General features: G+C 42.3%; 1 protein-coding gene across 1 annotated transcript in view; it reads right to left on the bottom strand.

Moving 5' to 3' along the window:
• Positions 1 to 26,573, bottom strand: part of HK1 (hexokinase 1) — a 71,032-nt gene extending 44,459 nt beyond the window's left edge. The window contains exons 1-3 of the mRNA XM_084845452.1: positions 26,318 to 26,573; positions 10,189 to 10,351; positions 2,711 to 2,859 (exon numbers count right to left, since the gene is read on the bottom strand). Of these exons, the coding sequence (XP_084701578.1) occupies positions 2,711 to 2,859; positions 10,189 to 10,351; positions 26,318 to 26,380 (375 nt within the window). The 5' untranslated portion in view covers positions 26,381 to 26,573. The remainder of the gene's footprint in view (positions 1 to 2,710; positions 2,860 to 10,188; positions 10,352 to 26,317) is intronic.
• Positions 26,574 to 27,059: the final 486 nt, after the last annotated feature.

Below are 27,059 nucleotides of genomic sequence, written 5' to 3'. Positions count from 1 at the left end.
AAACATGCTTTTCCAGTTCTACAACTAACACATATTTTTCATGATCCATCCAATACAGATGACAACCCAACTTTAAATAACGGTTAGAGTTTATATGAACTGTCATTATTACTGAACTACAGGTAAAATAAGATGTTGCTCACAGGAACACACAAACTGTCCTCATCAGTCCAAAACCGACAGTGCTACAAATTAGGACCTTTGACCACAGCACCACTGAAGCTGCTCTCTTTCATTCAACCAATACCAACAAGGCCAATTAGGACATCTACTAGTGCCACAACTACATGCGGAAGTGACCAGGCCGATGTTTTCAAGAGCCAAGTAGCAGGAAGAGTGCAGACAAGCCTGGGACCTGCTGGCCCAAATCGCTGTCGCTTAGGCTCAACAGCCCTGCTGCCATGATTCAGGATCTCCACTGTTAAGGCTTATCCTGGGAAAAGCAAGAGAAATGGCAATGGGCAGCATTAAGGAAGGCTAAAAGAAAATTGCAGCCACTCGTGAGAGCAGATTCCAATACCTGAAACTTACACAGGAGAGCTTTTAGTGGAGGAACTAGGAGAAACTCCTCCAGCCTTTCTCGGCTTCACCAACCATCCATGTAGCTTCTACAAGTTTGAGTTGCTGGCCGCAAAACGTATACACATGGACAAATGTATGTGTTCAAGAGCAAGAGAGAGAAAGATCTTTCAATGAAAATAAATATAGATGCTCCGCTGTACAACAAAATATGGCAGTCAGGTGAAGCAGCTGAATTTCGACCCAGAGACACAAACAAGAAGTAACAACGGATATTTTCCAATGAAAGGTTGCACATGTTTCTACCTTATACTATATGTGGGAGTTAAATCCTATTAACGGGCTTCTTCTTACAGAATATTCATATTTATTTATAATATTTATATAACTTTTCTCTGAGGACCTCAAGAAAGTATACATGGTTCTCTCCCCCACCCCATTTTATTCTTGCAACAACCCTGTAAGGTAGGCTCAGTTCAGAGATGGTGACTGGTCCAAGGTCACTCTGAGTTTAACGGCTCAAAGAGGATTTGAACCTGATTTTCTCTAGGCCTAAATCTGACACTGCACCACCCAGCACAGAATAATATAGAATAATAATTCTATATAGCACTTTGAGCAATCACAAAGTGCTTCACATACATTATCTTAGTTATCCTTAGAAAAGCCCACTAAGATAGGTCAGTATTGTTATCACCATATTGCAGATAGGGAGACTGAGACAGAGATTGTGTCTAAGGCCATCAGTGAGTCTTCAGTTGAGCCAAGACTGGAATCAAGGACTTCTCAAGACTTCTCAGCATGCTGTTCATAGTGTAACATAGTTGCTAAATTTCTGCTAATGCCTTTGTTTCCAATTTTAAGAATGTAGTCTGCACAAACACACACCTGATTAACCTGTCCACTGGTGTTATCAATGACTGGTTGCTATCAAAACTGGAAAAATGCACAACAAATAGTTAAAGGTCTCTACAGAGAAGGAGAGGAAAGACAACACAAAAATATCGATATCAGCAAAAAAGACTTAAAACAGGAGGAAAACCAAGTTTCTTATTCACTGTCTTGGTTCTGTTATAGAGATTGCCTTGACAGTATCCAACAGAGTGACCCTTATCCACCAGCACACACTGTATGTGATATACGTGAACGAGCACCTCTCCTCACCCACAGTGCAGAGCCCCATCGTTTCAAGAGGAAAGAAATATTCTTTCAAGAGGAAAGAAGAGGGACTGGGTGGGATCTGATCTACACATTTTCATAGTGGTATGGAGGCTACTGTCTGGTCCCACATCACTCCACAAGCATTTTGTAAGGAGAGAAAATATGGGCTGGGCAAATGATGTAGTTATTTCCCACCCCAGTGTTGTCCTCACACTGCCCTAGTAAGATGTAAAACAGGCCTTGGTTGTAGCCTTGTGAACAAGGCCCTCAAGAGTCTGTCTCTGAAGCCTTTCAGGAGGGCTCTCAGAATCCCTGTGATATAGGCTTTTGTAGACAGCCCAGCATTAGCAGTTGGAATGTACCATACCTGACATTTAAGATTTAACAGCGCAAACCTATCCATGTCTACTCAGAAGTACGTCCCATTGCATTTAATGGGCCTTACTCCCAAGTAAGTGTGCATAGGACTGCAGCCGAAGGCACTATTTTTCATTAATGGAGTTTCTTTTAAATAATATGTTGTTGTGATTTGACAGTGATTGTTATATGATTCTTGGTCAGTCCAGAATATGATCATAAAGATGGCTATAATAAAGTATAAATAAAATTAAATAAACTAAATATCTTGACTCACAACTGGGGCCTCATTTTCAGTCATGAAAATGCCTGTCTGCCTGTCAATTCAACTAGTCATCACTGCACAGAAGACAGCTCAGTTGGAAATGAATAAACCAGAAGAAATGATCACAAGAAGCCAATTTCATGTTACAAACTAGCATTCTGCATTCTTCTCAACAAGAAAACAACATGGAGAACTTGATATCAAAATATACTTTCTAACTTGACAAGGAATTATTTTGAAGAGACACATTCTAGTTCCCTTGAATATTAAAACTTAAAGTACCATTTTCATTTGCTTCAAAAATAAATATCAGAAAATCCAAGAGATATCCTCAACAGTATGATAAACTTTCAAAATGTTTTTTAAAAGCTTCATATATTGCAGAACATTTTTAAGGAGGAACCTTACCCGTGTTCCGCTACCATGCATAATATCTTCTGGAGTGTTATAAACCTCAGTTTCCATTTGCACCGTCTGCTTTTTCTCATGAGAGACTTTCACTCGCAAAATGCGGAAGAAAGATCCACCAAGATCCAGGGCAATGAAATCACCTTTCTCTGTTTAGAAAGAAACAGTACAACACTTAAGCAACAAGTCACTCTGGTGCATAAAAACATCTTCCCCATTCACTAAATAAAATAACACACAGAGAGAGTACTGAAAGCTATACTATCAGTGCTTACCTTTTAACATTGCAAATACATTTCATTGACCCAAGTGATGGCATTTGCCCCATCCTATCTAATCAGACAAACAAAGACAGCAATCCTTATTTGCTTGGAGAGTGAGATGACCAATTAACTTTTTCCGTTTTTGGAAAAAGATAAAATGCTGTGTATATACAGAGCATAGACAAACACTGAAGATGAGGTAGATACATGGATGCAAATACACACGCACAGTTCTTTCTTTTTAACGGCTTTTCAACATCTACTTTTCAGGCTCTGCCTCAGTCCACCAGAGTTGTTCTCAGAACAGTAAACTCCCTCAACCTATATTTCAATTCTTTGTTGATTTCTGAAGGTTCAATAAGATTTAGAAGTGGCAAAAGTTGGAAGAACAATAAGCAAGATACAGTGTTGGAAAATACACCACACTAGTTGACCTACCATACACTCTCAGTTCGATACTTTCTAACTCAGTCTTCCCCAACCTGGTGCCCTCCAGATGTTTTTGACTTCAACTCCCATCACCCCCAGCTGGCATGGCCAGTGATCAGGAATGCTGGGACTTGTTGGACAAAGCATTCCTGGAGGGCACCGGGTTGGGGAAGGCTGAGAGAACTAACTCATTCTCTCCAATGGCACACTCTTGGCTGCTGGCACATAATCAATTACACTCATAAAAATTAGCCTTGGGTATCGTACCTATTCAACAATCTTACAACACTGCTGTTTTCTTCCTCTAAAACAGCAGCCTTTTCCCATTATCTCACACCCACTTGAAATATCAAGCATAAAGCGAGGATTTCCAAGATGTTTCTTCCCACCTTTTTAGGTATTCTGATCTTTCCAAAACAGATTTTCTTCCAACGTTTTGATCTCATCCCTAAAAAAAAAAACCCAGCAGCAAATTCCTAACTCTCATCTGTCTTTTTTTGAGTCAGTTATCTATGGGATAGTACCCAGGGTAAGAAGTGAATGACTGGACCAGGAAGATCAAAGGTATTATCAGGACTTCAGCCTACAGTGTGTCTTAGGGCTGGACAACAGATGATGTTAAACAAATAAGCGACATTTGCAGGTATGTGTTAAGGTTTAAAAAATAGCAGCTGTGAGGAGCCCCTTATCACAGCCTTTCTCAATCTGGTCGCCTAGTAGTAACTGGAGGACACAACTCCCATCAGCACAGCCAGTATGGCCATTGGTCATAGATTATGGGAGCTGTGGCCCAAAATATCTGGAGGGTACTAGGTAGGGGAAGACTGCCCCCTTAGATAGAAGGGGGGGGAACCCTTTTCCTCCATGCTACATTCCTGATAAAAATAACCTCCCCGTATTTGCCTCAGGAGGAAAACCCCATTGCCACCAAAAACGCACACAAATGTGAGGCAGACCTAACACGTAGCTTGGCCATTAAATGTGCATCCCACGGTATCTCAGGTGGGCATTTGGCCTGTGCACCACCACCACCACCCTCTGGCTAAAGGAGGAATGGTAGAGAGACCAGCAAGGAAGCCTCTTTATACCAAGAGGCCAGAGTGGGTCAGCTGATGCTCCATGCCTTGGCCCCCGCAAAAGCCTCTGGCTCAAGTTTGCTCACTGACCTGAGCAGCTAGCAGACTTGCCTCAACCCACCTTCAACATGTGCTGGCTCCATCATGCTCCCCATGGTAGGAGTTGCTAACCCCAGAGCCATCAGAGGCCCACTGTGACGCTTTTTCATCACACTTTAAGGATAAAGTTGTCCAGCTCCAAAGCAATGTAGATGCCACTGTTATGGCAGATCCATGTGAGATGTCCAATGCCCCATCTAGCCACGTTTTGTGGATTCAATTTCAGTAAATGCATCCCAGAAGCACACAGCCTGCTCTCCATCTCACTCTGGGTACAATCCCAGAGATCAAGTAGTAACTGAACAGGCCATTCATCACACCCACTTTTAAGTCCTGCTTGTCAGCAAACGCTGGACAGATCTAATGACGACACATCAAAGGCCATCAACCCAGAAAACCACTATCTACCATTGTTAACATGTGAGAAATGCAGCAACTTTCTATAACATTAATAGCCAAACAAGCCTTTATGAGTAACCGAAAGCAGCAGATTATGCTCCAGAGGTTATGTATTGGCAGCTCTTATAACTACATTGTAGCCCAAAGTTCTGCTAATCATCCTACCAGAGTCACAAACTGAGCAGTCATGTCAGTTTGAGACAGTTTGTGAAAGAAAAGGTAGACACAAACCTCTCGTTTTGGGAATCCACAGTTATAAATACCACACATATCGTTTCGGAACCATCCAGACAACACAGTGGACCTCTTCAGAGTGGTTTGGAGGCTGCTAACCCCAGAGCCATCAAGAGGCCCACTGTGATGCTTTTTCATCACACTTTAAGGATAAAATCGTCCAGCTCCAAAGCAATGTAGATGCCACTGTTATGGCAGATCCATGTGAGATGTCCAATGCCCCATCTAGCCATGTTCTGTGGATTCAATTTCAGTAAATGCATCCTGATGACGTGGACAAGGAGCTTGCAGTTATGCAACCAACCATGTGCCCTTTTGATCCCTGTCCCTCATGGCTCATTAAGGCTGTTTGGGTATGTGGGTCCAGGGTGTGGTTCATGCCTTGTTGTGCAAAGGAGTGTTGCCTGACACTATGACGGAGGCGCTAGTGCAGCCACTCCTGAAGAGGCCCACCTTGGACCTGTGGGTCTGTGAAAACTATCGGCAGCTGCAAAAACAGCAGTTTTAGGGAATGTGATGGAGAGGGTTGTGACGGGGCACCTGCAGGCATTCTTAGATGAAACTGTTTATCTAGATCCTTTCCCGTTTGGGCTCAGGCCTGATTTTGGCACCGACTCAGCCTTGGTTGCCTTGTTGGATGACCTTTATTGAGAAAGGGATGGATTGTGTGCAACCTTGCTCCTTTTACTCCATCTCTCTGCAGCTTTTGATACCATCGACCAGGTATTCTCCTGGATAGGCTCTGTGGGATGGGCATTGGGGGCACTGTACTTCAGTAGTTCCGTTCCTACCTAGAGGGTCAGTCTCAGAGAGTGGTGTTGGAGGAGTGAACCTCAGCCCTCTGGCACTTGTGCTATGGGGTGCGTAGGGCACTATTTTATCCCCAGTGCTATTCAACAACTATGTGAAGCCATTGGGAGCAGTCATCTGGGGATTTGGGGCAAGGTGTCATCAGTATGCAGGTGACACTCAGGTCAGTTTCTCTATAACATCTGAATCAGGTGTGACCATGGAGGCTCCAGACTGGTGTTTGTACACAGTGGTGGGCTGGATGAGGGCCAATAAACTGAGCTTGAATCCTGGCAAGACAGAAGCACTGTGGCTGGGTGGGTTACAGTTCCGGAAAATAGGTCAGTTGCCTGTTCTGGATTGGGTTGTACTCCCCCTGAAGGAACAGATACGCAATTTGGAGGTACTCCCGGATTCATCTTTGTCACTTGAGGCTCAGGAGGCCTCAGTGGCTATGAGTGCCTTTTACCAGCTTCGGCTGGTACGCCAACTACAGCCATTCTTGGAACATGATTGCTTAGCCATGGTAGTACAGGCACTGGTTACCTCAAGACTGGATTTTTGTAATGTGCTCTATGGGGCTACCCTTAGGCCTCGTCCAGAAGCTGCAGCTGGTACAGAATGCAATGGTGAGGCTGCTAACTGGGTCTCTTTCCAACCTTAAGCTACACCCTTGCTAAAAGAACTGCACTGTCTGCCAATAAGCTCCCAGGCCAAGTTTAAGGTGTGTTCTTAACATATAAAGTCATAAACAACTTGGGAACAGGTCACCTTAGGGAGCACCTCACCTCTTATGTCCCTGCCCAATTTCTGCGATCATCAGGGAGAGCCCTTCTGTTACATGTTCCTGATTTTCACCTAAGGAGGCCTTGCAGTAGAGCATTTCGTGTTGCACCACCCACCCTCTGGAACGCTTTACCAACTGACATCAGACAGGCCCCCACAGTTCTGATGTTCAGACATCTTCTTAAAACTCATCCCTTCACACTGGCTTTCCATGAAGAGCGACCCAGCCAGCTATGGTTTGTAGCACACAGTAGAGTGTGCAGTTTTACTGCTGATTAACTTTGTATTGTGCTGTTTTATTGTTATATTGTATTGTTGTTCTGAAGCCACTGGATTTTATGTTTATGCTTTCCATATACTCTCTGGAAAGCAGTATATAAATTGAGTAATAAATACAATACAATAAAATAAACTGCTCATGCTGAAGCCAGGCTAGCTTCAGGGGCATCAATGAACCAATGTCAGATTTGAAAGATGCATCCCATAATCCCTTGCAATGCCACATTTTTTTATTATGCTCCTATGTGCACTAAGAGATGCACCCCCAGCACCATCTGTAACATTACACAGGACCATGGGGCACTAAGACAGCCAGTATAGTGTAGTAGTTAGTGTTGGACTGGGACTCGGGAGATCTGGATTCTAGTCCCACTAGGCCATGAAGCTCACTGGGTGACTTTGGACCAGTCACTGATTCTCAGCCTAACCTACTTCCCAGGGTTGTTGTGAGGATAAAATGGAAGGGAGGAGGACCGTGTAAGCTGCCTTGGGTTGCTTGCTAGAGGAAAAAAGTTGGGATATAAATGAAATACATAAATAAATCTCTCCAACTGTGCATTATAAGGGTTTGGAGCAGCAAAATATCTTGGACTGACATCACTTCAAACCTGAATGTAATTTTTATAATGTTCTGTGGATAAAACCAATTAAAATGTCACTGTTGAGTACCAGTACCTCACATTAACTCAAATGGACAAACAGGTTTTATCATTATAGCTCCTCGCTTGTTTAAACCTAGCCATTACCTTAAAAATAAATAAATAATGGGGGAAACACTAGAACAGATGGCTTCCCCTCCCCCAAAGGTAAATGACCCCTGGAATACACTTCAAACAAACGCTGCACTTCAGAAATGGCCACGGTGGTAATATGCAGCAAATTAACTCACCGTCTGCACACTGAAATCGGTGCCCCAGTCAACAAGACACTTAAAGGTGCATTCAGATGTAAAGACGAACTATGATCCGGTGTTATGTGGATGAGCACTCTGGGGCTCGCATGCACCGCATGGCACGACTGCTGAGTTCCCGCCACCTCTTCCTCATCTGCAATTCTGATTTGCAGGCAAGCTATAGTTTGTGGCATTCAGATGCAGCAGCAAACTGTCGTTTGCCAGGATCTCTGAAGTGAGAATTCACAGCATGCAAACAGGAAGGGATAGGGGGAAGGGAGCGCGAGAGACCAAGGCTGCTCGTGTACATATGGTTCACTGTTATATCTGAATGGAATGTTTTTCATCAGGTTAAATAAGATTCTGAGGATTACATTTACATATTAATCTATTGACTTGTTGTATTTTTATCCCTCTCCTTAGCCAAAAAGCCTCCTGGAACAGCTAACAAATAATTTAAAAAGAAGAAGACAGTCCCTGCCCACAGGCTTGCAATCTAAAAGACACAACAAACAAGGAAAAAGGAATGAGGGAAGAGGGGGAAAATTAAGACTTTCAGCAGGACTGATGGGATGTCCCCACTTCCCCTTCTCATCTGCCTCAGCACAGCACATGAGATAGACGTTCTTCCCGAAACCTTTGTAAATCGGTCTTTAACTTAACAGCTACAAAGTTAAAATGTAAAAACTATCTACATTCAAAACTTTCAATTAGCCTTAGGCATAGGATTTTGGACATTACTGAAAGGGTCATGCTCTTTTCAAATGAGTCAACTCAGGATTAACATGCTAAGAATACCATGCAAATCCTTGGATCTTGTTACAAAATGATGTGTTTATGATTAACATAACAAAATGAAAAGATTATTTGTTGAACAATCGTATTTGTTCAGCCTTCCCCATCCTAGTGCCTTCTGGATGTGACTACAACTCCCAACATCCCCAAACATCTGGACGGCACTAGGCTGGGGAAGCCTGCTTTAGAATGTTGGGTTTCCCACCACCATGCATGCTCTGGGTCTTAAAGCCAAATTATCCTACTGTCGCTTACTGTTTCACAGCTGTTACAAGGCAGCAACAGCATTTCTCATAGGACTTCCTTTGTACCTACAGCAGTGATTCTGGTGTATGCGAACTGTTATGAGCCCAGTAACAGCACAAGCACTTCCGTACACAGCCATTAAGGCAGGTTTTAATCTACTTCCACATGGATATGTTCAGATCCCATAAATCGTGTGGAAGATCCAGATTTAAAAGACACACCAATGTTAATTGCACCTCCTTAGCTTTAGTTACCTGTGATTCTTACAGAAAGAAGTAACGCCACAGTGATTTCACCTGAAAATCCAAAATATCTGCTAGCTTCAGATACAAACTGAAATCAAAAGCCATCTTTTAAGCCCCCTTTCCATCAAGTTTGGCACAGCAAAGGGCACGGCAGTGTATCTGTGTGGACTGTCCAGCAATGTACCCTTCAGTTTTGGCCCGACCATTTAGGCCGGGAGCAAATGTTACCGGCAGTTAAAGCTTAGTTAATTATTGTGCCATTTAAATCAGTTTTATTTGTTTAATATTATGCAATTGTTTTAAATTTTGTTGATGTTAGCCACCTTGTTTCTAGAATGAAACAGAAAGATGGGATACAGACGCTTTTATCAATAAATCCATAAAAGTCTCAGTTACTACTAACAGGAAGGAGGAAGGAGCCCTTTGTCTGTGTGTCTTCTTAGCTCATGTAAAAGTCAGTGGGTGGAGCCAATGTAGCCAAATGTTCAACCAGCACAAAATATTGTCCTTGTTAAACATTTCTTGGTAACACTTGTCACTGCACAGTTTATCACTTGCCAGGACTTTATTTACCCTGTGTCTATCTTGAATATAGACTGCAAGTTGTGGTGTGTGTGTTTTTAAATCCGCTGTCTTCTACTTAGGTTTGTACAAAGAAAACACTGTCCCCAAGACAACAAGAGCCAAACATCTTTCTCACTTACTTCAGTGGGAACTGGACTGAGGTTTGCTTTAAAAGAAACCCCAGTGCTTTTTTCTCTTTACTACAAACATCACCAATTGTTTCTTATGGTTTTATTCATACTTAGACCTCTTGATGAACACATGTGTATTCAGTTCATGGCTCTCACTGTGTTGGAAGTAATAATATGGGGTTTGCTCTGATTTTAGAACACATATTTCTTAACAAATTACAACAGCACACCAGAGGAGACGTAATCCTTACCTGAGCCATCAGGAATAGACCTTACAAATGTAGGAAGCATCTTGACACTGGCTGTTGGGTTACAATCCCTGGAGAGCCCATTATTCATTTCTTTCTTGAAGCGACCCATAATATCGACCAGAGTTTCATCAGAGAGCCGCATGGCATACAGATATTTATCAATCTAAGGAAGAAGAGAGAAGTACATAATATTCAAGACCTTGCTTGATTTTGTCCGAACATAAGTGCAAGTTTCCTTCATTTTTTAAAATTGATGTATAGCTTGCTCCATCCTAAGGGCTTAGGGCAGGTAATAGTGGTTTGTGTCTAGTGTTAGTCCTACTTAGAGTAGACCCATTGAAAAGAATGGAACTTAACTTAAACTAGCCTTGGATACAACCCAATGTGCAAATTGCAGAACTCCCAATTACATCAACTCAATGCCATCTTGCCCTGTCCCACCCTACCCCGGCCATGAAAAGCCAAACTGAATCAAAAGGTGTTACACCACTTCCAAAACTCCAGTAGACTTCAGACTTGATAGGAGGAAATTCCTGGGCTGACAAGCAGCAACCTAAACTTGCTCCCTGTGTGCCTCTGTAGTCCTGGTGGTGCATAGAGTACAAGCTTAAGAGGATATTCCCAGATAATCTTAAAGGTCATGATATACTGGTTCTGAGTCTGTTAGGGATCAGCAGACCATGAACATCACCTTGAATGGGGCCCAGAAAGCAAGAGACAGCCAATCCACACACTATAACATGCTCCTAATAATGAACCCCATCAGAAGGCAGGCTGTAGCATTTTGCTCTAGCTGAAACCTTTTATGAACATACAGAGCTGCCTTAAATCAAGTCAGACCATGTAGCTTAGTATCGTGGACTGGCAGTGGCTCTCCAGGGTTTCAGGCAAGGGTTCTTCACATCACCTGCCACCTGATCCTTTTGAACTGGGGATGCTGGAGAATTGAACTTCAGCCCTTCTGTTTGCAAACCATGTTCTCTACACCCCTGAGCTACGGCCCTTCATCCCCAAGCTTCCAAACTATTATCAAGGCCAGCCCGACATGAAACGAACGCGCTAATGTAGTCTAGCCTCAACACTGCAAAGGCTTGACTTTCATTTCAACTGGCCTTTACAAGGAGTTCAGTGGAAATATATGGGAAGAAACCTGCTAATGGCAGGGCACAATTATAGTTTTGCAGATATAAAAAGATAACTGTATTCACTTCATTGCTTGTTTACCTTGTCATCCTACCTTTCCTCAAAATATCCAGATTAGACTGCAGCATTTAATATAATTATTTTATCAAAGTTCTCTTCCCCTTAAATCACAACATTAAGGTCTCCTTCCCCTTCTCCACACCAAAACCCAGTCTGAAGGAACTGTATCACTGGCATCACACTCATTTCAAATTTCCATTCCAACTTACTATGCAACCTCCAATATCTACTGAATAAGAGTAGGGCAGAATTAAACTCTTGTGTTCCCGGTGACAGCTCACCATCATCTCTACCTTGCCCTGACTCCCCTCACCTCAACTCCATCAACCAGACAGAAATTGGGCCCAACACATACAAGAGGCTATATTAAGGTTGCGTTAGGGGTGCCTAAGCTTGAATGAGAAACCCCTTGGTCTAGTGAGCTACCAACGAGCTATGGGTGCTCAGGCCTCTGCCCACTTCAGAGTCATCCTCAGGCAGAGTGGAACAGAGGTATGCAACATCATCCCCTATGACTGGCCAGTAGTTTGACACCTCTGAACTGGCCAAGGCTGATCAGAGAGAGAGAGAGACAGAGAGAGAGCCTTCTACCCTGGCCTGCTGCGTGTCAGGCTCTAGTCCCCCGCTCCCACAACTAAACTTCAACTAGGTTGGAGGATGCACTCTCCAGATCAGGTTTCAGGTATAGCAAATGTGACTTTCTTTGGCCTTGGCAGCATTGCTTCGAGTACCCATATTTATAAGGGCACCAGTGCAGTCTGGAAGATGTGTCCCCAGCGTCCTCTGCAACACTGCAAGGATTTCTAGAATGTGCCTCTTGGATCACACTCTGCAGCTGCTTGGAGTGACGAAGTGTCTTGGACTGCTCCTGAGTTAGAGCAAAGATATGAAGCCCAACTTCAAAGAGCTATACCAGTCTTCCCCAACCTGGTGTCCTCCAGGTGTGTTGGGCTGGCTGGGGATGATCGGAGTTATAGTCCAACACATCTGGAGGGCACCAGGTTGGGAAAGGCAGAGCCACACTATGTATTGCTGTCATGGGGCAGTATCCAATACTCCCACTGCACCTCCACTAGCTCTGTTGCTCCTGCAGGACCAACCACTAGTGCAACATGAACTAGCGCTTCCTAAAACAACCCTGGAAATTAGCAGAAATGCTCATTTCTGGAACAGGGCAGGTCAGCTGAACTCATGGAAATTTCCGGTTGTTTCCACTAGCGTGCTGGCAGCATTGGATACCGCACATGTATTTTAAAAGAATAGCTGTATTGGAATTGCTGGGAAGACTACCTAGAAATTACTAACCCACCTTTCTTAAAGCAAAATCATATGACGTTATAACATACCACACGAAGAACCACTGAAAATGCTTAATGATACATAATTAAGAATTTGGAGATGCAAATAAGTGAAAATATGACTGCATTAAAGAGGAGACACAGAAAGATACAAAGAAGTACAATCACAACGAATTCTGGGTAACTGATATAAAAAACTAACTGGCAAAGTGGTTTGGATAATCTAAAGAGAGAATGCAGAGTTAAAGCCATCACTCAAAGTCAAGGATTATTTGAAGACCGAAGAGTTGTAAAACTTAATGTTTGGTGGCAACATTTATCTGAAAAGTGTTGAATAATAAAATAATAAAGTTTTACATTCCAAGTCAAGAGTATATTTAGAGGTTTTGCTTATCAGTTAATTGTCATTAATTTGTGGGCAATAAATATTGCATAGAGTCTAAACACTATAAAACCTGATATATAGATGTCTAAAAAGTTCATACACTTTGGTTTAAGTAGTAACCTTTGAATTAGTTGTTTTCTCAGATACAATTCAGAATCAATCTTATCTAGCTTGAAAGATATTTTTTAGTATCTTTTGTGAACTGACCAGAGAGCTTCAGCTATGGGGTGTATAGAAAAATAATAAATGAAATGAAGTATGTTTATGCCGCTTTTTGTGCATTTTACTCTCATAGGAATTTTTGAGGACTTAAAATCCTGGACCCAAATGTATGGGATGGTAGATAATTATTAACAATGAAGTAATATTGTAGAAAGTGTATAAATGTGTTCTGATGCTGTGGGCATATTAGCTTTTTTATCATGTAGAAGCTCACCAAGACTGTATACCTGTCAGCTCAACAGAGCTGGGTAAGAAACTTGGTACTTAGATGAAAGCTCTTCTTTTAGATTAATACTGTAATCTTTGATAATGGGAAATGTTTAGGAAATAGTAGTTTAAAAGAATATATTTCCTAAACATTTCCTGTAATCAAAGATTCCCGTCTTTGATCCTGAAATCCTATGCATTTCTTATTACTATTATTTTCACTTACATGTATTGTCTTTTGATGTCATGATTTATTCATTTATTAATAAAAATGAAAAATAGATTCAAAGATTATTCCCCCCTTACTAATTTTTGTTAGTACAAACGCAAAACTGAACCCAGACTAGAACCATTTCTGTTGCACTCTTTGTGTGAAGTGCATTAATCAGCTATAGCAGCCTTCCCCATTGTGGTGCCCTCCAGATATTTTGGACTTCAACTCCCACCAGCCCTAGCCTGCATAGCCAAACATCAGAAATGCTGCGAATTGTAGATCAAAACATCTGGAGGGCACCACACTGGGGAACACTAAGCTATGGCTATATAACTGGCAGCAAAAGGCTTCTTAAATACTGGAACTATAGATTGATCACACTCAACCAAGTAAGATTCATAACACGGCTTAATTTAAGAAATGCTAAAAGCATTTAACGATCTTTCAACAAGGGTGATACAAAAGTCTGGACACTTTGAATAGAGCATCCCAACTTCAGATTGCAAGTCCAGTTGCACATTTTGAAGCCACTGTTCTTAAATATTCACAAGGGAGACAAAATCCGCTGAAGTAAACTGGAGGGCTTTCCCCATCCCTGTCGCCCCATCTCAGCACAGCTCATACAAACCCTCCTGGATGTGTTAACCCCCAGTGGGGGAAGAGTCTTACTGAAATTTTGCCAAGACAAACGAAGCATCAAGCAAAAGTTTCTTTGAAATGTCAAGCCGTGACAAAGTCACACTACACACAATATTGGCTCTCCATGTGAGGGCACTTCCATACATTGTGACTGCTGCTGGAAACACTGCTGCTGCACAGGTGCATCCCAGAGCAAACACATATGCATGCACACACATCTGGAAAACATGGCTCAGTCAGGGTGTATCACCAACATTTTGTACAGCACTCATAATGTGTAGAGCTGCCCTGAATCACAAATGGAGTTGGAATTTTATGTTGCATGATGGATTGATGGCAGCTCCCACGTGAGGATGTACACTAGGGGTGGGTAACTTATGGCCCTCCAGATGTTTTGGCCTACAACTCCTATAATCCCTCACCACTGGCTATGGTGGCTAGAGCTGAAGGGCGCTGTAGGCCAAAACATCTGGAGGGACCAACCCTGCTGTACACTAACTAGCCACGATAGTTACTACTAGCAGTAGTAGGCTGCAACATTCTTTGGGGCTCGGCCACTAGAGGTGGCAAAAGACATTTTCCAACTGGGATTATTACTATTATTTGTAACCATCAGCAGAGCTGGCTGGCGCATACTGGGAGTTACAGGACTTTTTTCTGTCTAAACATGCATGGGATTGTGCACCAAGTAAAGCAAAAACTTGATTCAAGAGCAATGCACCACCACCCCCATACATTTTAAACAGGATTCCTATCCTAAAATGAGACATATTTCAAAATATTAAAAGTTCTTCTCCCTCCAAAATAAATGGGATGCTATTTTTGTTGTCATTTTAGGAATGTTATTGTTGTGACCAGTAACAGGAAGTTTTGCAACATATCTGTGGTTTGTCTTTCAGTTGCTTGTTTCTCAATAAACAAGAAAACACTATATATCTCAACCAGAGATTCAGCCAAATATTTTGGCTTTGCATTCAGAACTTGAAACATGCAGGCAACACATTTTTAAAAAAAATCAAAATCTCACATGACCCCTTTTAAAGTTAGTTTCTAGCCCTTGTGACTGAATGGGGAAAGTGTCTCAAATTTAGTTTTTAGAATGTCCCGAAGCTGTACTGCTTTTTTAACTGTTTATCAAGCAACTTATAGCTTTTCCATGCCATTTACTTACAAACAAAAAAATAAAATCACATATGGGAATGGAAACAACTTTGCCTAAAGCAGCACTTTCTACATTGCCTCCTTTATTCTTGATATGAAACATAGTTTAATCCTTATAAACCAGGGCTCTCAGCATCCTGCCACCTTCGCTGGCACACATGGCCATCAATCTGAAAGACTTTGCAGCATTAGGATGTTTACAAATCCCGTTTCCCCATTTACAGTAATGAAGCAGTATATCTCAACGAACTCAAAAGGATGTACTTCATTACTGCCTTAACTGTAACACATGCATTGTTCTCCTGCTATATGTTTTTCACAGCAACACTTTTAAACAAACAAATAGTACTGGAGAGAAATTAAAACTCAAAGGGCAGTTGAACAGTGCCAGCTCCAGGTTTTTGAGGGCCTTAGGCAAGACACCCTCTCTGGATCCCCTCCCTCAGTGAGTCCATCTTCTCACTGCCACTGTCACCAACTGCTCTTGCCCCTCATCCTCTTTCTAATCACTGCTACCACCTGCTTGCTTGCCAGGCAGGCAGAGAGTCAGTGAGCAAGTAGGCAGTGGCATCTGCTGCTGCTCCTTTTCACCACCACTATTGTCTTGGCCAGAGCAAGAGGCAGGTGAAGAAGCAGGTTGTGATGGTGAAAAGGAAGAAGAACTCCACGGGGCTCCTGTCAGTGGGCCCCTGCTGAGGTGTGGGCCCTCAGCAGGTGCTCAACCATGCCTACCCTTGACACCAGTCCTGCAGCTGAATGTTATTCCTAAAGGCCTGCCTGACATGGTCACAGTGACATCCCTCTAATTACACTGGATAACTCTCTGGAAAAGACCCTGATGCTGGGAAAGACTGAAGGCAAAAGGAGAAGGGGACGGCAGAGGATGAGATGGCTAGATAGCATCACTGATGCAATGAATATGGACTTGAGCAGGCTCCGGGAGAGAGCGCAGGACAGGAAGGCCTGGCGTGCTATGGTCCATGGGGTCACAAAGAGTCGGACACGACTTAACGACTGAACAACAACAACACAAAGCACTAGAAAACCTAACAAAAGAAAACTAGAATACTATTCAAAGACCAACCCATGAAACCACTCCATACATTAGCTCTCAAAAGACTAGTCAAACTACATTGACTGCAGCTCCCTAATATTGCATAAAACCAGGTCAGCTTTAGTGAATTCAAATCAAATTTTGACATCCTCTGCAAGACAAGCAGCTTCTATTTGCAAAGTCATCTCCACTACATAAAAGTAGATACCTCTCCACTGTTGTTCCGGACTCACCCAGACATTAAGAGCTTGGGACTTCAGCTTTTAGGATCAGGGCAAGAGATAGGATTGGTTGTGGCACTGCCACCGCCCAGCTCAAAAAGCCTGTTGCACAGGCTTTTCACAGGTGCTGTAGTGCATGGAACCAAAACTATTAGCAGCTTGGTAAAGGGAAATGTAACTAAGAAGACAGAGACCAAGCCAATCTGAAATCACTACCATCGGGTTAACCATATCATGACTGCACACTAAAGGCATAACATCACTGGTTCGCGTGTAACAACAACCCAGAGTATGGGTTGTTGAATCTTGGGTTGTCGTTATATGCAAACCCAGAACTATAAGTTAACTATGGGTTGTTAACCACGAACAAGCCAAGAAGAGAACCCATGGTTTGTTGTTGGGTTATGAACTCTGGGCTGTTTTAACTATGGGTTGTTGTTACATACGAACCCAGAACCACGGGTTCTTTCAGGCTACAGAGGCAGCAGGTGAGAGTGGTAAAAAAAATCTGGCCACTCTACATGTCAGTACTACAGTGCCACAAAGGCATTTGGGATAAAGAGAAGGGGTGGGCAAAGAAGGAGGGAATCAAACAAACCAATAATTTAAAAAACAACCTGTGCTTTGCATGATCATCTGGCAGACAAATCCTGAGTAAACTCTGGGTAAAGCAACAACTCATACTCTAGGTTGTCATTATGTGCAAACCAGGTCATTGTGACTTATCTGCAATATGCAGAAAACATATTGCTTCTTAAGTCTGCACTACTTACTAACTCTCAAAAATGTATACTAGCCCATCTGCCCAAACATGCCTATAACAATCATTTGTGGCATACCCATGGCCTGAAAAGGGAGGTGAGGGGGCGAGGAGAGAGAAAAAACTCTCTCTTACTTTGCAAAACCTGTGCCTGGTCATTTAGGGGCAATTCTTTCAAGTGATCAGGCAAGTGTGCATTGATAAGCCTGCCTTAGATAGCAAATAAAATCAAAGCGTAGTGTTTCTGAACAGGAAGTTTAATAATTTGAGGCTTGACTGTAACTAAATGGTATGTGGTTAAAATTACTGAAGACTGCAAGTCTCGCCTTTCTTTATTTTGTCACAAAACCATCACTGGGCTTGCCCCAATGACTCAGATACACAGGCCAGATAAGGCAGTGCCTTGGCACCTTTTACTGGTGAAGAGGGCTGAAAGCCTGAAGGGTTATCGGCTTACTTACTGTCTCTCTTATCATGTGATGCTCAACAGCCTGAATGCAGGGAGAAATGCAACACTAAGGCAAGCTGCATCTGGATGGATACAGCAGAGAAAGTTTAAACGTGGAAACAACGTTTGCATAACACAGCTACATGGAATTGCGCTTTTAGGGTAGACACTGTACAGCAGGAAGAGGAGTACCTCAAGTTTGAAAAGATAGCCAAGAGGCAGAAACGGGGAGGGGGGGGGGAGAGCAGTACTGGGATTTTTAGACTTACAAGTGCAGAGTTACACTAAGGCTGCAGTAAGCCGCACTGAACACCTTGGATCTTACTTCTAAGTAAACACACATAGCATTGTTCCAAATGGCTGCAATCCTAGAACACTTAGTTGGAAGTAAGTCCACTGATATCAACAGGACTTACTCCTGAGTAACCATACAAAGAATTGGGCTCTATAAGTGTGAGCTAGGAAGTCCCCAGTTTAAATCTCACCTTAGCCACAAACTCACCAAGTGGCCTTGGTAAGCCACCATCTTTCAGCCTCAGCCCCCATGTACAGTACGGGGATAATACTGGCCTACCCTACAAGGCTGTTGTAAAGATCTGAGATAATGTATGTTAAAGCACTTTGAACACTAGAAGTGCACAACAGAACTGTTTCGTATTATTTGGCCAGTTTGCACAAGACACCCCAAACGACTGCCACGCACGAGCAGCTTACACTTTTTGTAAACAACCTGCAAATGCCTTGATTGTAAGTTGTGAGCGGGTCGCCCGAACCTGGACACTGTGGGTTGTTTAACCCATAAACAACCCACAGTGTCCAGGTTCGGACGACCCGAACCTATGATTCCTATGATTAACCTATGATTTGTTGTTAGTTTAACTCTGGGTTGTTTAACCCATAAACAACCCAGAGTTAAACTAACAACAAATCACAGGTTAACCCATAAACAACCCAGAGTGTCTGGGTTAGGATGACATGCTCACAACTGGGGCACTCGTAGGTTGTTTATAGAAAGCAGAAGCGGCTCACACAGAACACGCATCCCCACAAGTCATGGGTTAAATAACCCATGATCTGCTACCGTAATGTGCAAACTGAGTCATTATTTTTATTTATTTATTATTTTATTATTAGTAATTATATACCTCTCAATATAGTAAAATTCCTAAACAGTTTACATATAGCACTATTAAAATCACAGCTTAAAATACACTATTAAGAACAATTTCAGCTACGATAATAATAAAAGCAATACAATAAAATGGAGCAGCAGCATGATTAATGATGTATGAAGTCCCAAGGGAATACAGTGCTGTTTGAATGCCAAAGTGACTTTAAAGCCAAAGCCAGCTTCAGCTTGCTTGCCCAAGTCATCTGGAGCTATTTGCTCCTGTGTCATCTGGTTTCTGCTTTGGTCTGGATTGTCTATAATCACCTACGAGAGCTTAGGGGAACGCAGTGAGCCTGCATCACAGCAGGCAGATGGATTAGATGGCCTTTGGGAATCTTCCAACTCTGCAATTAACTCATCGACCGACATTTCCTCAACACACCTAGCAACATTCTTCCCCAGCATTCTCCTGACAAATAATCTGAAAATGGTAAGTGCCCCTTTTGATAGATTCTGATCATTTACAAATTGAACAGGCCTTCTGAGTTTAAAAAGAAATGTGTTTTAGTAAGGAACAAAAAAAAATACAGCAGCCCCCCCAACCTGATGCTCTCCAGATGTGCTGGACTACAATGGCCACACTGGTTTGGGGATGATTGGAAATGTAGTTCAAAACATCTGGAGCAGCAGGTTGGAAGTACTGGAATACAATCTCCAGATATCACACTACTTCAGGGATCCCCGACATTTTGGGGTTGGTGGGCACATTCAGTATTTTGAGAAAATTCATGAATGCTATCACAAAAATAGCTGCTGGGGCGGGGGAACAAAATGGCTACCATGGAGGGTGTAGCAAGTCACACAACAATCATTTCACAGCCTCTGGGCCCACATGGGACCTCTGGCATTCTGGAGAAAGGAAATTAAGATGGCGGGTGGCTGCAAGCCAGGCGTTTCACTTTGCAATTGGCCAAGAACTACACCAACTTTTAAAAATAAAAATTGGAAGGGGCAGGGGACCTGGGCAGTCATGGACGGAGGCGTCTGTGGGCACACTGCTGCCCACAGGCACTATGTTGCAGACCCCAGTTTAATGTATTGCATCTCAGTTTGTAACAGCCCAAGCCCACTTCTGTGGTTTATGTCAAATTTCTAAATATTTGTTGAAGCAGCACTCATTCTGTATGGAAGAGTCGACCAGCAAAATTTAGATTTCAGTTATAGTATAAAAGTCTAGGAGTGGCAGGACACAATTCACAGAGAGCTATATGGCTTGCATGGAACAATCCTGGAAAAAATATTATTTTTAAATATATGTTATAATATATGTCTTTCTAAAGACATAGCATAAGCAATGAGTCTTGTAAGGGGAAGGGGGAAGGCTCGTGGGAATTTTAAGCTGGCCTGGTATGGTATAACGCTGGCCTATGTAAACCCTTTGCCCGTATGCAGCATAGTATAAATAATGTGGTAGGGGCTTAGTGTCATAAATGGATAGGGCTGTATCAAATGTGAATTGTCCACATTCACTTCCACGAATTTCATGATGTCACAGAGCAACATGTGGAGGGCTACTATTACTATGGCTGCTCTCAACACAACTGACAGATCATGAATGGATAACGCCAGTCAGGGTCACAGGAGAGCAAAAAGAAAAATACAGCTTCATCACATTTCCCAGAGTAGACCTTGGCACAGATGTGCTGGCAAGGACCACTGGATTACCAAGCCTTGAACTTTCAGTGGGCTGGCTGAAACAATCATTTCTGTTTCTGAAGAAATGTAGAGGCTTTCACAAGTGGGTTCCTTATGAATGGATTATGCCTATCAGTTTCTTTGTTCAATCAGTCCTTATTGTATGTTTGCCCTTATTGTAGGCATTCATTAATACTGCCAGGGGGAGGGGGGAGCTATCCTATTTTATCTTCTCAACAACCTTGTGAGGTAGGTTTGGCTGAGAAAGATTGACCAACTGGTCCAAGGCAACCCACAGACATTTATGACTAAATGGGGTTTCAAATCCAATTCTCCCTGGTCCAAGCCCAATACTCTAGCCACTATATCATGCTGGCTGTATGGTTAAATGCTGATTAATATATCCTTGCCTTTCTTTAATGTCACTGTTCAATGTTTTGTGGCAATACATTCATGTCTAGGATTCAAGAAGTGTAATATGAAGTTTTTTTTCTTTTTCTATAATGTTCAGATACAATCCTCCTTAAAAATATTAGATACATCAAGATCAACGCAAATTCAATAAATCCAAAGTCGCAAGATCACCTGGTCTGTACCTATTCCAACAGTTAATAAATGGCATCCAGGTTGGTTTTTTTTTAAGTCAGTACACAGTTGAAACTACCATCTTATAACAGTTTATAACTTGTTATCTTATCTTGTAACTTGTTATTCATCAACATGATAATCCAGTTCTTCTGCCTCCATAGTTCAATTGATGGTATGCGAGTTGTTTGCCAGGCTTTTGCCAATACAATCCTTGCTGCTGTTTACATATAGCTTATCATTACAACAAAGTCTCTGGGGATCTGACGCTTAATACCACCCAATAAAATGGTTACTGGAGTTAACTGTAACTTATATCCCGTATCCATATCATGTAATACCTTTATTGGGCCATCTCAAAGATCACAAAGATGTGCATGCTTTCAAGATCTCCAGATCTCTTCATCAGGCAAAATGTTACAAAAAGCAGGTTGGCAGGGGCAGCAAGAGGGAATAGGAGAAAGAAAAAAAGGCTGACTGGATGTTGTAGTCAGGTGTCTGCATGGTCAGTCTTAAAATGATATAAAGGAGGCAGGTTTGCAGACATTCAAATTGGGCTCTGCCTGGTGATATGATGGTTTCAGGTTTCAGCGCCCCAAGGACCACTGGGAAGAAGAAAGGTGCAGACATTTGTTCATCCTCCATTTTTGAAAATATAAAATCTAACTGTTAACGCAAAACTTTCTCCATCCTGGGTGAACCAGAAGAGATCTCGAAAGCTTGCGCATATTTAGTGATATTTGAGTTGGCCTAATAAAATATTACACTATATGGATGGGGGGGGGGGAATCATGACCAACACAGCTGCCTTTGTTTTTTTCATACTCTGTAATGTCTCTTATACCATGAATAAGTAATATGTGTTAACCTCAGTGCCAACATCCAGATAAAATGCAAAATATGCCTTGCAGGGCTCATTTGACCAGAGTGAATCACAAGGCCATTCTAGATGTAGCACATTGAACTTTATCCTAGAGTTACATCAAGATAGTACTAGGTGCTGTAAGAACTGAGGAATAATGCCTGGTTTTCAGAATAGAATAGCATATACTCATTTGGTCAGTATTATCAGTACAATATCAACAATTTTACTTTAGATCTTGTAAGTGTCCCTAAATCTCAGAAATATTTAGGGCACAATCCTATGCATGTTTAGACAGAAAAAAAGTCCTACAACTCCCAGCATTCCCCAGCCACCCTGTCTAAACATGCATAGGATTGCACTCTTAGAAGCTTTTATGTTACAATTTTTTTGTGACTGCTGGGTCTAAAACAAAAACACCTGCTTTTCATAGAATCATAGAATCATAGAATAGTAGGGTTGGAAGGGGCCTACAAGGCCATCGAGTCCAACCCCCTGCTCAATGCAGGAATCCAAGTCAGAGCATCCCTGACAAATGGCTGTCCAGCCTCGTCTTGAAGGCCTCCAGTGTGGGAGAGCCCACCACCTCCCCAGGTAATTGGTTCCATTGCCGTATTGCTCTGACACTCAGGAAGTTTTTCCTGATGTTCAGTCGGAATCTGGCTTCCTGTAACTTGAGCCCATTATTCCGTGTCCTGCACTCTGGGATGATCGAGAAGAGATCCTGGCCTTCTTCTCTGTGACAACCTTTCGAGTACTTGAAGAGCGTAAGGTAGCAGTTAACATTTTAAGGTAGCAGTTAACATTTTTTTTAAAGTTAGCATTTACTTATAGGGGGAAGCACCATGCCAACCCCCTCCCCCAAAAACAAAGCTGTAGCTCTCGGTTCTTATGCCTTAGGCAAACCCAAAGCTCAGGTGCCCCAAAAAAACTGTTTCCTGGAATCTTTTGAAGCAGGCAGTTTCCATCTTACCTGGATCCTCTGCATGGATGTACCCAGGGAAAGAGACCCATGCTGGCACACCCTAGCTGTGCTTCTGTCCCTAAGTGGCTTACCTATGACATCATGATTCATGTATTTCTTGTACACACCAATTTTCCTATTTTTCTATGTAAAGCATGTCAATGTGAATGCCTATCCATAAGATTCTGAGTATAAGGGAAAACACAAAAGGACAGTGTGAATGGCAAACTCTCCCTCTTATCCAGAATCCTAGAGCATTAAGGGAGTGTCTCAACATCATCAGCCAAGATAAGCAAGTGGGCCCTAAAGCTTTCTTAACTCCACGAACTGGGCTTCCTTCTCTCTCTCTCTCTCTCTCTCTCTCTCTCATTCACACACACACACACACAGAACCACATGTGAATATCACAACTGCATAGTCACGGGTTAATCATGAGGGTCTTCCCCATCTAATAATATTCTCCTTTCTAGCAGGGTGGCAAAAGATCATCAAGATCCCATACAAGCAGATCCAGCAACTCTTTAGGAAAGCCTTGCTTCATACTTCAAGAATCATGGCATTTCCATTGCTATTTTTCCACTCCTTAAATGAAGGCAAGTGAATGATTTCAAAATGTTTACGTTTGTATGATCTACCCATTTTACACTGTGCTTTCAAAAAAAAGAACATCACAATATAATGTACATATATTTTTATTTTTTAATTGCACCTAACAGCCTTTTCTTCTTAAAGTGCTAGTTATTAGCAAATATGTTCATTCTCTTGCAAAAGAAAATCCCAAACAACTCAGATTTTGTTCTCAAAATGAATTAAGCAAATCAATTATGCAGGTCTGCTTTTGCTTGCTACTGCTTATTTTGCATGGTTTTGAACCCATGTTCGTTATTTTGCAGAATATTAGGGGGCAATGCTATGGATGTTTAGACAGAAAAAAAATTCCCAGCCATGGCTGGGTGGGGAATGCTGGGAGTTGCAAGATGTTTTTCTGTCTAAACATGCATAGGATTGCACCTTAAGATACTTTAACAGTTCTATGTGAGGACAGGAGAAGCATAAATGAGATGATGCAGTGGTGGGTGGACAGGGGAACAGGAAGACAGACCACAAAGGGGATACAGATTCATACAGAACACACAGTAACTTCATACCCTGACTATTTTTTTTACTGCTTTTTTTTGCAGATTGTGCCTTCACATTTTCAAGTATGCCTTCATTACCAGCAGAGCTACATATCTGCAGTAAAAAAATCTTAGGAGTCTAACTAGTGTGCCAAATATCAGTTTCCATTAAAAAACCTCACTTGCCATAAAATTTAAGAAACATAATCACATGTAAATGGTAAGTAATAAAACTTGTTTTGAGTTCACAACGTGAAGACTTTTTTGCAAGTAATAATATAGTCACCACAATAAACCTCCCTAAACAGATATCTATCATAGGAAAGAAACCTGCCAAGGGTTCTTGAAGTAAATTATAAAATATCCATTGATGATTGTAATGGATTATACCCAACGTGATTTACACTGAAATCCTATACCTACTTACCTGGGAGCAAATCTGAGTGAACTCAGTGGGGCTTACTGATGAGTAGAAATGTATAGCATTGCACTGTAATTTTATATGATTGCCTTGTCAGGCCAATTAGATCTCTTTGTTAAATCATCAGTAACACATTCACAAAATACAGGATCACTGACATCTGACAGTATGAGATGACATATCTGCCTTGCTTTTCCTAATAAAAATAGTTTCTGCAAAACCTGATTAGCCTACAGCACAAGTGTAGAATCTCTTTCAACCCAAGAGCCAAAATCCATTTCAGAAAAGCTCTCAGGGGCTGCATTTCAGGGGTGGATGGGGCTGAAGGCAAAAGGGGGTGGGTGGGGGAAATACCAGCATATTTTAGCTTAAAGCTCTTACTACAGTAATTAAGCCTTCGGAGAAGCATTTCAACTTTTTAAAAGGGGGGGAAAGCTGCACAAAAGATAGGAAACAACCAAATTATTAGTGGTTGTTGGAAAGGGGGTGGGACCATCTGGGAAACCCAAGAAGGCCACAGATTGGAGCCCAAGGCCAGAGATTTTGCATCCCTGGTCTACCATGCTGAGAAAATTTGCATATTATAATATTGGCCCACTGCCTGGAGAGAGGCCTAAACCCATACACTTCAACATTCCTGGGAACAAGGTATTTTTCCCAAATTGTAGGTACTGTGTCCTTAAAAGACCCCTCTCAGCAATGTGGAGCCAGAGTGACTATAATAAATACAGTTACATAAGAGATCTAATTTTATCCCATTTTATTTTTATACCAAAAGATTCACTTCTGGAGCCCAATTAACAGGCTCAGCCTTATTCACTTCCACTGATACCAGTGATACCATTAGCAAGCCCAGAAGAGTTAGCCTACAGCTAAACTCAGCTCCTCCCATGGAGACAAAATTCCGGAAGGAGCTTGGTGACAAAATCTCAGATAGTCCTTGTTCTCTAGCTTGTGCCATGTTATATCCGTTAGCCTTTAAGGTGCCACAAGATTCCCTCTCTTGTGTTTGGAGGATTATCATTACTAGCTGTAAGAAGTGCACCTGGTTTTATTAGGTCTTAAACGAACACATACGAACAGCCTGAACAATTTAATTTGTATGCACAAATAAGTAGGCCTTGAATCCTCAAGTTCATGAAGATATACTGACAATTCCCACAGTTGCTTACGAGACGATCAGCTGTTTATAGTAACAACCCTTGATAGCCAATTCCACCAGGGACCGGGTGGTGCAAAGGGGAAAGAAACCATGACGGTTGCGTTACTCATCGCTGCTATGACATCTACATCCTCTTTCAAGGACACTGCAGAGTGTTAACAACACCGCTTGTTAACAACGCCGGTCAGGATCTTTCCGCGTTTGATTTTTTTTTTTTTAGAAAGCTTTACAATCAAAGCACAAAAATAACAATACCTTTTTAATATTCTGCGCCCTGAGAAATACAAAAAACAATTTATGCAATATATACATTAAAAAATAAGTTGACTACATCAAAGCTGAGGATATTGAGCAGTGATAAATACAGGTTCTTAGGAAGAAGCCGGTTTATCCCTTACCTTTTTGACCTGATCATCCTTTAATTCTGTGAAGTAATAGGCCAGAAGCTGGGCAGCTATCATCCTGTCTGGTTAAATAAAATGCCAACGCAAAAGGGAAACGACGCTTGATCTTGGCGAGAAGGATGCAAAACGGCCTGTTTATCGCCCTCCCTTTTTCTCCTGCAAGTAAAAGATCCCAAAGAGCCTTTCTTCAGCGCCACAAGGTAACACGAAAAAGGATGCAGCCTTTTCTCTTTCTCTTCTCCTTTCCCTCCACGCGCTAGTGACCGACTATAAAACCTGCCCACTTCCTGCGTTGCGATTGGCTGTTCAAGCAGCGCTCGGCCGCGTTGGGGGGAGAAGCGTTCTCCCCGCCGCCGGCTGCCTTCTATGTGCAGGAAGGGGAGGAGGTCCCTGTGGCCACCCAGAAAGTCATGCCTCCGCGCACGTTCCTCACGTCCGTTTTTAGCCCTAGCGTGGTAAGGGGTCGTGCGGAAAGCTTCCTGGAGAGAGGCGGACTGCAGGTCGCCTTTGATCACAGCTGCCAATAGACTGTGCATTTGACCCCCAAGCAAGTGGAAATTCCTGCACTGGAAAACGCTCCTCCTTGCACGCTGAAGATTTGTGAGAAGCACCAAGCGCACACGCATTAAAAAAGAGAGAGAGAGAGAGAAATCGAGCTGCAAAAGTCATATACACATTTTGAAAACTGCGTGCAAAAACTGATCTCCCTCCCCACCCCGGATGCAGATATTTGATC

The sequence above is a fragment of the Heloderma suspectum genome, chromosome 3, assembly GCF_057233095.1.
Source record: "Heloderma suspectum isolate Gila_16-S chromosome 3, 16-S_ref, whole genome shotgun sequence".
NCBI lineage: Eukaryota > Metazoa > Chordata > Lepidosauria > Squamata > Helodermatidae > Heloderma > Heloderma suspectum.
Note: the sequence above shows the minus strand (reverse complement) of the source record. Positions and strands in the feature narration are given on the sequence as shown.